Consider the following 16,453-nt stretch of genomic DNA (forward strand, 5'->3'; position numbering starts at 1 on the left):
TTATTGTTGATTTAATAAGTAGCTATCCTTAAAAGTTACGATTATTAACAAATTTTTGGTGTTTATGGCGACGAGTAGATCTTCAGGCCAATTCGAGTTTTAGTTGATCAGTATAATTTCGGAATCAGATCGAATGACTAAAACTCGAATCGGCTTGGCGATCTAGGTACTATTAACATTAGTTTAATTGTATGGGTTTCATTTCATCATAATATAGCTATTTTTAAACAACTTTTAAAAACGAGGAGAGGTTCTCAATTCGTCGGAATCTTTTTTTATGTATGTTCCCCGATTACTCAAAATCTCAAAAAAGTGTATAACATCCTTGATATTTTCGTTTATTCCGAAACCTCTGTATCATTTGAGCAATGCGTTTATTATCATTAAGCTAAGGAAATATAAATCCTTAAGTTCACTTGCGACTCATGTAAATTAGAGTAATTATTATTAAGAAATTAACAAGAAAAACTGTTTATTAATACATTATTTTTTATTGTAGGCATTGCCGTTGGAAGGTCTGCTCTATTCCGAAAGTCTGATCTGGTAAATCTGCTAAAAAAATCAAATAAAATATCCTAACTAATCGCAGTTTTTCTAAGAGTGTCTCAATCGACCCCTCTCAACCCTATTAATATAATAGTAGGGTCAGGGGTTCCTACCCCTGACCTTAGTCTACATCAGTCTTGGCAGATCACTTGTAGGTATGAGTAATACGAGTCACGCCAGCTCGTCCTTGTTCAATTTTACTACCTTTATTTTAGAGGATAGAATTATTTGTATTATCTCAGTAATTGGCCTCGTGTAAAAACTGTAATATTCAGCGCTACTGTTACTTTGTAGCAAATATACGTTTTATAAAGTACCGTGACTTGTAAGCACACCATTGTTCGCCGCGATGATCTGGTGGGTGCTGATACCTTTGTTATGGTTCCTAACGTTCCGGTATCGTCGGAGGAGGATGTACCAACTCGCGGCTCGGGTTCCGAGCGTGAGAGAGCTACCTCTCATAGGGGCGGCCTATAAATTCATGGGAAACACAGAGGGTGAGTGCGTGTCACAGACTCACAGACAATGCTATCTCCGATGGAGGGTGTATTGAACTCGCGTTCACGGGTAAGGATTACCTGCCCTTAAAGGGCACCATCAGTTCACAAGAAGATAGAGAGGGTAAGTACATGTTGTAAATACTGCTACCTCCAATAAAGGGCTAATCCTTATAGACATATGTACATGTTTTGAGGTCTCATTGTCATCAAGTTAGTATTTGATGATGAAATTGAGGAAAATTTAAATTATTCTGTGATGGTGGATGTTTTTGGTTAAAAGTTATCTATATCAAACAGTCCTTGACATGGTAAAAAATCTATTACTATACTCGCGAATTCAACTACGTATAAGAACTGTAAATGTTCCCCTTCCATGTAAGACATCTAAATATATATAAACTTTCTCAAGGTTATATCGTGTTCTCTGTCCTCTCTCTCCACAAAAATATGATACTTTTGCTTTTTCTCAGATAAGTCAGACCTATTAGAATAGAATAGAATAGAATTTGTTTTATTCATAAACACACAAACAGTAATAGACAGACATAAAAGAGAACATAGTGAGAGTAAAGTGTCACGAAATGGCCTCATCTCAGCATGTTGCTGGCGACTTCCAGCGCTGATCTTCCGATGAGACCATCGAGTGCGAAATAGTCACGGAAGGTAACAGAAAAAAGGAAAGAAACATAAAATAAACATGACGAACATACTAAATAAAATTGCACGGACGAAACGAACGTCCAGTCTGTACCGGTCCGGTCGGATCGTATCGTGGTGCGGCATTATGCGGCATATTACTAAAAAAAAAACTTTTTCCAGCGCATGGCAAAGGTTCTTAAAATTCTTTTTTACTTTTTTGATTTCAGATATCATGTCTTCACTAAAAGAACTAAGCTACTTCGCAATAGAAAATGGAGGTTTAATGAAGGCCTGGTTGGGCCCCATACTTTATTTTAGTGAGTATTGTTTTTTAGCTGACTTCAGAATGTCGTAGAAGGACCTCAATTCATTGAGAACTTATTTATTTGCCCCAAGTTTTGAAAAACGCTAAAATTATAAAAAAAATGAAACTGTTGTTTTGTTTTTGAACCAGTTTCCGTGGATCCAGTGGACCTGGAGATGGTGATGAGGACGTGTCTGGAGAAGGACGACCTGCACCGATTCACGAGGCCGGTCATCGGCTACGGGACTATATTTGCTCCAGGTACTCTAATAGAATACTTTTCCATCTCGAACATCATTTAATGCTGATGTGTAGGTATATATGTGTTTTAGTTCAGATCGTTTAGTTTTGGTGAAATTGTCATGTGAAGTTTCGCCAAGAACATGCGCCTTCTTTGAGCCAGTGTTCCAAAATTAGCCGACCAGGCCCCTTTTTCACCAACCTGACAAGTGCGACATATATCAAGAAAAATTGCCATTGGCATATTCTTTCTGTTTCACCAAAATCTACAATTGTCACACGATGAATTTAATTTAGCCCGACTAGGAGCGCGATGCATCTGTCTCGCTCTAATTATATACAATAAGCGCATAATTATTATTATTAGAGCGAGACACGTGTAGTATGAATGCATCCCGCTCTTATTGCTGTACTATGCGTTAATATGAATGAAACTAAATATTAAACATTTACACGGAGCGTAGCCCGACATGCTCTAGACCGATTTATTTTATTACATATTTAGTAACTGTATTTATTTGTTATTTATTTATTGTTTATATAGTAATAAATGTAGTATATATATATTAAATATTTGTAGTATATGTATTTTATTTTAGTATTTTATTATTATTTTTGCACCACCCGTTACCTTGATTACGTTCGCCATTTCTCTATCTGAAGGTTGTCTGGAAGAGATCGCTGTTTAGTTAGCCCGCCTGTTGTTACCTACATATTTATACCTTTACATACTTTGTACCATTTTTTTTTGTAGTGTGCAATAAAGCATTTTATTGTTATTATTATTGTATCTCCTTGGATTGCACGGGCCTATAAATCCCGGTCTTCTGATAGGCTTGCGTGGGGATATAGATCCAACACGTAGAGGCCTCTTGGAGAGCTTTAATGTCATGTAGAATTATAATTATTATTATTAAAGCGGTTTCTTGTAATCAAACAAAATTCATTTCTTACAATTTCTTCTTACTCTCTGTGGGCAGGGTTAGATTACCGTGATGCCATCTAATTTGTTATCATGAGCCCGTGATACAGTAGATGTACTCTCACACAGTAGTGTACATCTATACACATGTATGAGCGAAATGCACGCACGAATGATAACAAAATTACATCGTTTTGATAGCAAAACTTACAAGATCGAATTGGCTTCCGAGTCCCTTACCCTAGGCAATAAAGAGGTTGATCCCCGCACAAATTCCTGTCAAAAAACTTTACAGTATGATAAAATAGATATAGGTAAAAAACTTAAGTAAGTCACCTGTTGTATGTAGTTGTGACGTGTTCGAATAGACAATACATGTTTAAAAGATACACACAAACAAAACAAATGTCTATTCGAACACGTCACAACTACATACAACAGGTGACTTACTTAAGTTTTTTACCTATAATAAATAAAAAAATTAATTGTATTCATGTCTTCAAATCTAGCTTAATTTAAATAATTAAAGTGTAAATTAACATAAGTGTAAATATAGTTACTTAAGTTTATCGTCTATATTTACAGTTGGAAATATGCTTAGTGAAATATTATTTAATTTTTCTAAATTTGTTTTTTCTGAGGATTGGTATTTGTTAGTTTAGATTTTGTCGGTTATATTCAATTTTAAGCGTTGAGACAATTATTGATGTTCTCAACTCGTAGGGTTGCGACATTTTAGGATAGGAACGGAAATTTCCGAATTATTAATTTTTAAATTGGAATGGAATTTCGAATTTAGCTTCTCAAGTTTATAAAAGTAAACTTGGAAGTTGGAATTATTTTGGATTTTATAATGATTACCATAGATATTGGTATCAATTTGAAATATGTATCTACGTGTATCCGTATAAAAAAAAATCCCAAAGCGTATTTTTTTTTCATGAAATTTATATATATATATTTTTAGTTTCAATCTGGAGACAAAGGCGAAAGATACTGCAGCCAGCATTCAAACCAAAGATAGTGGAGAGCTTTGTCCCCGTGTTCGCGAGGCAGAGCATGAAGCTGGCTCGCAAGCTGGGCGAGGCCGGAGGCCGCGAGGTCAAGCTGCGCCCTTACATCGGCTCCTACACCCTGGACACCACTTGTGGCTAGTATCCATAGAATAGAGCATGAGACTGCAAGGTCATACTGTGGCCTTAATTCAGTTCCTATTCTCGTGGTGGTTTTTAACTTACGATTATAAATTGACGCTGTAATATGACGTTTTAGTTCTTCAGTGTTCACAGAAAAAACACACTTATAGTATAGAATTAAAACAAAAAAAGTGGTTCGTTTCACGAAACTTTGTCTACTTACGTGCTTGTGCTAATTCTTCCTTGCTATTAAAAACAGTTATGAATAGATTTCCCTTGTTTTGCAAAGTACAAGCTTTCGTGCCGACCCTATCCCTCCAAAATCACTTGATTCATTAATTGTCATAATAGAAGGTTAGGTTAGGATAGAACTGGATCTTTACATAAACGAACTGTTTTCATAAAAGCAGGTTAGGTTACTGCCATCCTCACAAAGACGAACTGTTGTCATAAAATCAGGTTAGGTTAGAACTGCGACTCCCACAAAGACGAACTGTTGCCAGAAATGCAGGTTAGATTAGGTTAGAACTGCGACCCCCACAAATATGGATTGTTAGAAAAGTAGGGTAAGTTAGGTTAGGCTTGATATTAAATAAAGTTAATATTGGGTAACTTACGCATTAATACCTAGTATAAGTTTTATGATATTTGGATTTAGGCTATATGGGTTATGCGTATAGAAGGATTCAACATAAGAATCTTATGACATTTAACTTGTAGGATGGAAATTTCTTAGACAAGACAAGTATATGCGCATAAAAAATATGGATATTCGAATTAAGGCTATGCGGGTTATGCGTATAGAAGGATTCGACATAAGAATCTTATGACATTTCGCCTGTAGGATGGAAATTTATCAGACAAGACAAGTGTATTCGCATAGCCTATAAGGGTTATGCGTAGTGAAGGATTCGATATAAGAATTTTATGACATTTAACCTGTATGGCGAAAATCTTCTAAGCAAGACAAGTTTCGCATAAAAATTAAGATAGTCAATTTATTCGGATCAATAGTTACGCCAAACGTTGCTATGCCAATAGCTATTATGCGAAGTAAATATAGGCAAGAAATTTTTATGATTTCGAATATAGACCTGAATTTCGAAAATAATCTGGTTAAACGTTGAATGTAAGTTGACAATAGCAAATGTGTAATGATTATTAACGAGAATGAAGTGTGTGGTGATGGACTTTAATATAAAGGTCCGTGGATTTACAGAAACGACCCTCGGCGTGAAGATAAACGCCCAGGATGACGCCGTGTCCCCGTTCCTCGTGGAGCTGGGCCGAGTAACCCAGGTAGTGACGGAGCGCATCTTCCGCCTTTGGCTGCAACCGGCGTGGCTGTTTCGGTGCTCCCCGCAGTACCGCCAGCAGCGAACCAGCTGTGAGGTCTTACACGGGTTCACAGATCACGTAAGTTTTTGTAAACTTGATTCAGCTATTCAAATGAATATAGAACGACTAGTTTCTTCCCGCGACTTCATTTGCGTGGAATAATGATGATGATTGATAAAAACTACCCGATATCCTTCTTCGAGCTTCAAACTATCTCCATACATCTAAATCGGTTCAGCGACTTAACTGTGAAGAGGTAACAGATACAGACAGAGATAGGATAGGGATATAAGAATATGTAAAGAAAAAGGAAAAATAAAACCGAGAATAATCTGAAACCTTCCTTAAGCGATGTAGGAATATGATGAACCTCCTTAAATAGTCTTTGCAATTTTGTAGGTGATAATGAAGAAACGCGAAGAACTAAAAACTCAACAAAAAAATCCTAAAGCAGATCGAACCATTGGTAAGTAAACGACGTAAAATGACCTCTGGCATGAAAACCAAAAGAAAGAAGACAAGTGTATCCAAAAACAGTCGAGAAGCGAGTGTCGCTGGACGGAGAGATCAACGAGGTTATTGTCTCTCATTTTACGCGGCGGTATGCTTCGTGTGTCCTATTCAGGGCTAACAGAGATTCAGTTCTGTGAAAGCTGGGACTAAAGTATATGAACCAATTGTAAAGTTGAGCCACACCCTATTTAAAAACAAGGTCTATTAAGTTCTGTTAAAAGCAGTCCCTGCACTCAAGGCATAACCACGTAAATGTGAGCGTATAAAATTTACTTTATTTTACACAAAGAATAGCCGTCATATGGCCCAGACCTCAACCCTCTGGATAAAGATAAGATAAAGATAGTTTATTATTCAAGTAGGCATATTACAATGCACTTATGAACGTTAAATAAAGCTACACCGGCTCTAACCCTACACCTCTGACCCGAGAAGATTTAAATCCCTCCTTGAATTGGAGTAGGGTATCCCAATATGGACCGGCAAGAAATTCGGCGGGACACATCTTTTCAAAACATTACATCTTATAATTAACATGCATTAAATAAGGTAAATAAAATACAATTTAGATTACTACAGAAATCATGCAATTACATACAGTAGCTACTTTTCTTTATAGAAAATTTATAAAAAAATATATGTATGCTACACACAATGAAATGCTTAAATTCAACCCGCAATGCTGCGCGGTGACATTTCATTCTTCTTCAATTAAAATTCAGATCAGTAAATTCATTAGTAAAACCAGTATCTATTACTACATAGGAAGGACTATATGTGAATCACTAGAGAACCATTTTTGCACGACAGTGGTGGAACCAGATATGACGGTCGTGCGTGCCGCCATTGATTACTGGCCTTGTAGTGGTCTGTGTTCATGCTAGAGGAGGTAATTTGTAAATAGTAGGTCGTGATATGATCAATGACTTCTCTCGATGCATTTTAACGCGACTAACAATGATTAGTGATTCTTTTATTAAAACATACCGTAGATTAAACAAAATATACAATGTATTGTAACATTGTCATTGACAGACTTATCAGATTACGACTCCAAGTCATTCCTCGAGCTGCTGATTCACTTCTCGGGCACCGAGGGTGGGTACAGCAATGAGGAGTTGCGGGAAGAAATCCTGACACTCATCATTGGAAGCACCGATTCTACCGCTTCCACCATCGGATATGCACTCGACCTTCTGGCCAAGTATCCTCATATACAAGACAAGGTCCATGCAGAGTAAGTTCTTCTCAATCTATTTTTGTACTTTACAATCATTCTCCACCGGTTATTTTGACTAGCTCGTTGGTCACTCTTATTGGCTACCTACCCACGATTCCTCCATCTTCTATTTCAATGACATAATTCTACATTCTCTAAGCTATCATCTCAGGTATTCCTACCAATTTAATTTTACTCCGGGAGACGGTGTTCCTGATACAACCTTGGAGACAGATATCTAACATAGCAAGTTGAATTTATTAGTGATCATTTCTTAAATATTCCTCATTACTACCCAAGGAAAGGTCACCACTAGGGGTTCCGTACAATGCTGCTATCCAAATGTTTTTTATAGCTTATTATTTGTAATTTGTTTAAATATATTAAACAGCCCATCACAATAAGTTCACAAAACAGTTGAAAATTGTACGTGTTTGTAAGTAGATTAGACGAAGTTTTCGGCGACTCTGACCGACTCCTCCAAAAAGAGGACTTAATGCAGCTGAAGTACCTGGACTGTGTTATCAAGGAAACGCTCCGACTGTTCCCGCCAGCGCCGTTCCTCATCAGGAAGGTCGAGGAGGAAGTTACCTTACGTAAGTTACGTATTAGAAAGGAAGGCTGGTAACCCTCATATATTTTAATTCAAAAATCAGAATGGAGTGTTTCTGCAAACTGAAATTTATGTACAAAAAGTACATCAATAGCAAGGGGCGGACATGTTATAGGACGAAAATGCGCACAGCATGTCTGTGTATATTCAACAATGTGTATCAAACTCCTATGGTTAGGGCAATTAGTTGAAAATATTTTGGCGAAACCACGGAAACAAAGAAAAAAGTAATTATTTATTAAAATTTGTTGAGTTAAAGCACCCATACATGGCACAATACAATGGCATTTTTAACTTTCCGTCATGGTGTCGCTAATCAACGTAACCGAACTCATACTCTGTCAATCTGTAGTGAATCTGCCGGCGCGCATGTCTATATGGAATAATGTTACTTATCCTAAGTCACCAGCTGAGGTTTTATTAATGATTTAGATTTCCGAAGCGCTAGTAGATTCAGGTTACTTAATGGTTAGTCGTACGTGTAGAATAAACATATTTTTTTCCTGCAGCATCAGGATACGTGCTGCCCGCTGGCAGTGGCATAGCAGCCTCCGTGTGGGGCACACAACGAAACCCCAAGTACTGGGGCCCCGACGCGGACGCGTTCAACCCAGACCGCTTCCTGCCGGAGCGAGTTGCACTGAAGCACCCCTGCGCATTCATGGCGTTCAGCATCGGCCCGAGGAATTGCATTGGTAATAAGCATTGTCAAGCGTCTGAGAGGCTGATGACACGATAGCGGAATCAATAGTGAAACTTACAAAGCTGACGGTCTCTTGTCGAATGGAACTTCTTTCTCTTTCCAGTACATTCGTATTCGCGATAACCTTTTCGAACACGTTTTAGCCATTTAGCTCTGACCAAGGTTCGGAAACCGGTTAAATTTCTAAACCTTTATCATGTACTTGGCGCAAAACTTTATTAATTTCGGTTTCGATAGAAAAACCGTTATTTTTAAACCGATATTTATGAGAAGAGTTCTTCTCAAATTAAACGGATTAGAGCAATAAAAACCGGTTGCTTCCTATGTCAGTATATGTTTACGTGGCACATCTACAGCCAGCCGGCCGACCGTTTCGTCGCTCGTCGAATAAACCGGTTTTTTAGGTTACAATAAAGTACATAAAACGTTCGCGTTCTTATAAAAGTTCGGAGAAAAACCGAAATAAACCAGTATTTACCGGTATATTATAACCGGTTCCGAGCCTTGGCTCTGACATAATAATTTTCTAGTATTTTTGTAAAATGGTCAGCTTTTTACATACGAGTAGTATTAGCTTTGTGGCATGGGTTCAATGGGCGGAGGCGACTTTTAGCTGATGATATTTTTGTAGCTGCATTATCTTTACTGTCACATCTTCTCAAGAAAGGATCAATGCCTTCTTTAGGCTGCGTTTTCAGCAAAGCTGTGCGAGATACCTAAGTGGTGCGACGAACCATAGAGCAAGGATATGGCACGATGTGAAAGATTCCACCAGAGATGTGCTATGTAACTGAGCGGTGCGGGCGGGCTCTTTTCAAATAAGCGAGCGGGGTGGGTGGATGAGACAGAAGCATATTTTTAGGGTTCCGTAGCCAAATGGCAAAAAACGGAACCCTTATAGATTCGTCATGTCCGTCTGTCTGTCCGATTCTGTCACAGCCACTTTTTTCCGAAACTATAAGAGCTGTACTGTTCAAACTTAGTAAGTGGATGTATTCTATGAACCGCATTAAGATTTTCACACAAAAATAGAAAAAAAACAATAAATTTTGGGGGTTCCCCATACTTAGAACTGAAACTCAAAAAATCTTTTTTCATCAAACCCATACGTGTGGGGTATCTATGGATAGGTCTTCAAAAATGATATTGAGGTTTCTAATATCATTTTTTTCTAAACTGAATAGTTTGCGCGAGAGACACTTCCAAAGTGGTAAAAAGTGTGTCCCCCCCCCCGTAACTTCTAAAATAACAGAATGAAAAATCTAAAAAAATATATGATATACATTGCCATGTAAACTTCCACCGAAAATTGGTTTGAATGAGATCTAGTAAGTAGTTTTTTTTTAAAACGTCATGAAATTTAAAAAAAAATTTTTTTTTCATCAAACCCATACGTGTGGGGTATCTATGGATAGGTCTTCAAAAATGATATTGAGGTTTCTAATATCATTTTTTTCTAAACTGAATAGTTTGCGCGAGAGACACTTCCAAAGTGGTAAAAAGTGTGTCCCCCCCCCCCCGTAACTTCTAAAATAACAGAATGAAAAATCTAAAAAAAATATATGATATACATTGCCATGTAAACTTTCACCGAAAATTGGTTTGAATGAGATCTAGTAAGTAGTTTTTTTTTTAAAACGTCATGAAATTTAAAAAAAATTTTTTTTTTCATCATACCCATACGTGTGGGGTATCTATGGATAGGTCTTCAAAAATGATATTAAGGTTTCTAATATCATTTTTTTCTAAACTGAATAGTTTGCGCGAGAGAACCTTCCAAAGTGAAAAAAAGTGTGTCCCCCCCCCCTGTAACTGTTGAAGTTAAATTTTATTTTATGTCTGGCTGTGTATACAATTTACTTGTGTCTCATTTTTTTCTTATCTATGACACACTGCATCTGTTTCATGTTCTCTATGTCTATGGTACTGAACTTGTTTCCTGTGTAATGTTTTTTCCACGAATAAAGTGTGAATTAAGAAGAAATCTTGTTTATTTGTGATATATCCAAGTGGTTATGGGCCCAGGATGTTGCCCTAAATTGATATTATAAATAAACAAAGAGCAGTGAAAGTTTTGCATTGTGAAGTCGTACCACATTGGACCTAACCTAAAAAAATGGAGGTCGGCAAAATGATGAATCTCGATAAATTCGATGGATCTAATTTCAAACAATGGAAGTTTCAAATTAAATGTGCGTTACGTGCTAAAGGATTGGATATTAATAAGATAAAGCCGGAAACAAACGCCACGCAATGGAATAAAGACGACGGAATGGCCATGTTTATAATGACGTCTGCAATGGATTTAAAACAAATAGCACTCATTGAAAATTGTGAGACAGCGCTTCAGATTATGAATAGACTTGAATCTATATATGAACAAAAGTCGGAGTTGACTAAAATGATCATTCATGAACGTTTTTATCAATACAAGATGTCAGCGGGAGATAACATTGCTCAGCATATTTCTAAAGTGGAAAGCTTGGCAAAACAGTTAAAAGAATGTGGGGAGGAAATCAGTGATACAGCCATCATGACGAAAGTATTGAGTACTCTGCCTCCGAAGTATAGATCTCTTCGTCAGGCATGGATGTCGCTGGATCCTAGTAATCAAACTATTATCAATTTGACAGCCCGCTTGCTGGATGAAGAGGCTAGTTTCAATGAAGAAGAGAGTGAAACAGCATTGTTAGTTGCAAACCCAGGTTCAAAGAAGAAGTCATTTCCATCAATGAAATCAGGCAAATGTTCGAGTGATAAACAACATCAGCAACAACAACAACATCGGTTTGTTTGTTATCAATGTGGAAAACGGGGCCATTTTGCTAGAGACTGTCAAGCACCTAAACAAAAAAGGAAACAAGGTGATAAGAATATGCTAGCATTTAACATATCTAGCACTGACGGTGATGTCAGTGAGGAGAATAATGAGTGGATCATGGATAGTGGTGCTTCAGTCCACATGTCCTACAGGAAGGACAATTTTATAAAATTATGTGAATACACAGGATCACCTTTGAAATTGGGAAATCAAGAGGATATTGAAGTTGCTGGCTGTGGAAATATTTTAATCAGCAAGTATGTTAATGGACAGTGGGAGAAAAGCATTCTGAATAATGTGCTTTATGTGCCTACAATGCGTAGAAATTTATTCTCTGAAGGCTTAGTGGCAAGACAGGGATATAAAATTGTCAAGGTTGGTTATGATGCGATGATCTACAAAGACAATGAGATCGTGATGTGTGGATCTTTGCAGAGTAATAACCTGTATAAAATGAAAGTGAAAACATATCAAAACCCAGTGTGCAACATTGTTCAAAAACAGGACCTTAAAGTTTGGCATGAGCGCTTAGGACATATGAATGTCAAGGAAATTAAAAAAATGTGTAAAAATAATGTGATTACTGGTGTGGACTTATCAGACTGTGACAAATTCGTTTGTGAAGGTTGTGCCTACGGGAAGCATGCTCGTCAACCATTCAAGAAATCTGATAGGGGACCCGTGAACCCAGGAGACATGGTTTACAGTGATGTTTGTGGACCTTTCAGCGTGCCATCAGTACAAGGTATGAGATACTTTGTTCTCTTTAAAGATGCTGCTACAAGTTTTCGGTATGTGTACTTTATAAAGAACAAAAGTGAGGTACTACAGTGTTTTAAAAAGTATAATGCAAAAGTTAATAATATTTTCTTACACAGTGTACGTATTTTACATACTGACAATGGTGGCGAGTACACTGGTAGAGAATTTAAAGAATATATTACTAGTGAAGGGATAACTCACGAGCTTACGGCTCCTTATACGCCGGAGCAAAATGGAAGAGCTGAGAGAGAGATTAGAACGATTGTGGAAAATGCTAGATCAATGCTCTATGCCCGAAATGTCCCACTCTGTCTTTGGGCTGAAGCAGTAAATTGTGCTGTTTATTTGTTAAACCGTACATCCTCTAGCCAAACACCAAACATTACACCTCTGGAATTATGGAGTGGTGTAAAACCTGCTCTGGATCATGTTAGAGTATTTGGTTGTGTGGGATATGTCCATGTGCCAGGTGTGTTAAGAAAGAAGTTGGAAAGTAAAAGCCGTAAGATGATATTAGTTGGCTATGACCATACTAACTACAAAATGTATGATCCAGAAAAGAAGACAATAACAGTGTCAAGAGATGTTATTTTTAATGAGGCTGAGTGCACTGAATTTAAAAGGAACATTGCACGGATTTTTGTTGGTGATGAAGAAATAAATATTCCAGACCGAGAAGGAGAGGCAGCACTAGAGGTAATCAATAATACAGAATCTAGTGATGGCAGTTTCAGAAGTGATGACAGCATACACACTGTTCATGAAAGTAGCAACGAGAACTGTGAAGCTTCACAAGAAATTGACAGATATGATGAAACATATGAACCTTCACAAGAAAATATACTGGATGATTTAAGTCGGTCAAATATCACCCTGAGACCACGTAGAAATAATTTTCTCGAGGCAAACTTGGTTGAACTAAACATTCCTGTGACCTATCAAGAAGCTATAAATAGTGAAGAGTGCGAGCTATGGCTGGGGGCCATAAAAGAGGAACTTCATGCCCATGAAAGAAATAATACCTGGACTTATGTTGAAAATAAAAATCAGAGAGCTATTACGTCAAAATGGGTTTTTAATATAAAAAAGAGTCAAGATGGCCAAATAGAAAGGTATAAGGCTCGGCTTTGTGCCCGTGGATTCACGCAGATAAAAGGGCTTGACTATAGTGAAATATTTGCACCCACAACAAGGTATGAATCCATACGAATACTGTTGTCTCTTGCTGCTGAGTATAATTGGAATATTAAACAGTTTGACGTCAAGACTGCATTCCTATATGGAAATCTAGAGGAAGATATTTTCATGCAGGTTCCTGATGGAGTAAAAGCTCCTGCCAATACAATATGTAAATTAAATAAAGCTCTCTATGGCTTAAAACAAGCATCTCGTTGCTGGAACAAAATGTTTACAGAATTTTTGCTAAAATTTGGCTTTATTCAGTCACAAGCAGACAATTGTGTGTTTGTAGGTAAATTTAATGGTGTTAAAGCTTGGTTAATATTGTATGTAGATGATGCTTTAGTCATGTCTCAATCAGATACAGTATTAAATGAAATTACAAGTTACTTGAAACAACATTTTGAAATTAAAGAATTAAATTTAACCCGATTTGTTGGTATAGAAATTTTCAAAAATAATGATTCCATATGTATTACTCAGAAACAATATATTGAACAGTTGATCAATAGGTTTAATATGAATACAGCACATCCTTGTAATACACCTATTGATGCAAATGTACAGATAAGTAATTATGTTAATGATGATGATAACAGACAGATTAATTTTCCATACAGGGAGGCTATAGGATCATTGTTGTTTTTGTCTATGGCCACTAGGCCAGACATTTCATATGGTGTCAATTTGTTAAGTCGATATGTTAACAACCCTGGTCCATGTCATGTGGTTCAGCTTAAAAGAATAATTAGATATCTCATAGACACCAAAGATTTATGTATTAAATATCAAGGGAAAGATAGTCTAATTGGATATTCAGACTCTGATTTTGGTGGGGATATAGACACAAGAAAATCAACCTCCGGGTACATTTTCATGCTAAATAATGGGCCCATATCATGGGCTAGTCAAAAACAATCATGTGTCGCCTTATCAACAACAGAGGCTGAATTTATGGCAGGATGTGAAGCTGCAAAGAATCTATTATGGTTAAGACAGTTTTTCAGAGAAATTGATGTTGGTCAAAATTGCACCATTCTATGTTTAGATAACCAAAGTGCAATTAAACTTATAAATAACCCAGTGTACCATAAGAAAACAAAACACATTGATATTAAATTTAACTTTATTAGAGAAAAGGTTAAACAAAAGTTAATTGAAATTAAATATGTAAAAAGTTCTGATCAGCTGGCCGATATTTTTACCAAGGCTTTACCTGCACATAAATTCAAATGTATTAGAGATGAAATACTATCTGTGATGTAGTATACCTACTATGAGTGGGGTAGTATTTAAGGTATATGTTAAAAAAAAAATGGTGATGGGGGTTTAAAAAAAAAAAAAAAAATTTTTTTTGTTTAATTTTTATTGTTACAGCCGTGATGCAGGAAATTTAAGATATGTTACTCATATAAAATTTAGTGGGAGTGTTGAAGTTAAATTTTATTTTATGTCTGGCTGTGTATACAATTTACTTGTGTCTCATTTTTTTCTTATCTATGACACACTGCATCTGTTTCATGTTCTCTATGTCTATGGTACTGAACTTGTTTCCTGTGTAATGTTTTTCCACGAATAAAGTGTGAATTAAGAAGAAATCTTGTTTATTTGTGATATATCCAAGTTCTAAAATAACAGAATGAAAAATCTAAAAAAAATATATGATATACATTACCATGCAAACTTCCACCGAAAATTGGTTTGAACGAGATCTAGTGAGTAGTTTTTTTTAATACGTCATAAAATTAAAAAAAAAAAATTTTTCATCAAACATATACGTGTGGGGTATCTATGGATAGGTCTTCAAAAATGATATTTAGGTTCCTAATATCATTTTTTTCTAAACTGAATAGTTTGCGCGAGAGACACTTCCAAAGTGGTAAAATGTTGAACAAGATCTAATAAGATTTTTTTTTTAATACGTCTTAAATTGTACGGAACCCTTCATGCGCGAGTCCGACTCGCACTTGGCCGCTTTTTTAATGTTTATCGCTGGCCTCCATGCCTCGCAACAAATCCCTCGCAACACATTTTTCGCTCTTTCGTCTGCGTCAGCTTCAGCTGCGCTGAGCGAGAATAGGTATTAAATAGTGTATCCCTGAAAGAAATAATTATTAATTTATTTATTTTTAACTTAAGCTAGCTGTTCTTTTTCATGCATGCTATTTTAAGGTGCACACAAGTTTTTGTTTGAAAATGTATACTTTTTATAATGTACTAGTTATGACACCCAGTTCGTAGACCATTAATAAAAAAAAACCTTCGCTACACATCTAAGCACAACTGGTGGAAACGCAGCCTTGTCCAAGCGTTGTACCATTTTAACTACGCAGCTCTTGTTTATGATGAGATTGATGAGAGATATTGTATTGCAGGCCACCAGTATGCCATGATGTCGATAAAGTCGGCGCTGTCTTCGGTGCTGCGCTTCCACCTCGTGAAAGGGACGGTGGAGGCGGGGAACAAGCCGCACATCCGAGTCAAGATCGACGTCATGATGAAGGCCGTTAACGGACACGAGCTTACTCTCGAGAGGAGAAGGCTACGTCGCGCGCAACAAGACTTATGAATCATCGGGAACGTAGATCGTAGACGTCACTTTTGTCACTGACAGGTTAATTAACTTCGTAATACAGCAACAACTTCGTGGTGAACAGCCTCGTCAGCCTCACAGATGCCGAATTCTATATTGACCCATGACTTTAGATTTACGATTACCAATATAATAAATGCTATTTGTGCAACCCACAAACCAATAAATTCTTACATTGCATTTTTACAGCTTTATCTTCTCTTTATTGCACGTATTTTTCTCCGTCGCTTTGATCTGTAGCGATATATCATGAAATTTCTCCAGTTTTCGCTAAATGGAACCCTGAAAATGCATCTCCTGCACCTTGTTTAGGCCACAAAGGGTCGGAAAATAGCAATTTGTCGGATAGCGCCTTTGCCAGAGCCGAGTTACTTCTTAATAACAGGAACTGCTGGAAAGTAACCACACACACAGGACTTGCCCTA

At 36.9% G+C, this 16,453-nt stretch overlaps 1 protein-coding gene across 1 annotated transcript; it reads left to right on the top strand.

The window, feature by feature from the left end:
- The first annotated feature begins 679 nt into the window (after window positions 1-679).
- Window positions 680-16,208, top strand: LOC133528795 (cytochrome P450 4C1-like). Its single transcript, XM_061866260.1, has 10 exons — window positions 680-1,043; window positions 1,913-2,002; window positions 2,140-2,250; window positions 4,119-4,301; window positions 5,507-5,703; window positions 6,025-6,091; window positions 7,174-7,375; window positions 7,802-7,953; window positions 8,480-8,665; window positions 15,811-16,208. The coding sequence occupies exons 1-10, from the start codon at window positions 896-898 to the stop codon at window positions 16,002-16,004; spliced, it is 1,530 nt and encodes a 509-aa protein (XP_061722244.1). The 5' UTR covers window positions 680-895; the 3' UTR covers window positions 16,005-16,208.
- The last annotated feature ends 245 nt before the right edge of the window (window positions 16,209-16,453 follow it).

The sequence above is a fragment of the Cydia pomonella genome, chromosome 20, assembly GCF_033807575.1.
Source record: "Cydia pomonella isolate Wapato2018A chromosome 20, ilCydPomo1, whole genome shotgun sequence".
NCBI classification, from domain to species: domain Eukaryota; kingdom Metazoa; phylum Arthropoda; class Insecta; order Lepidoptera; family Tortricidae; genus Cydia; species Cydia pomonella.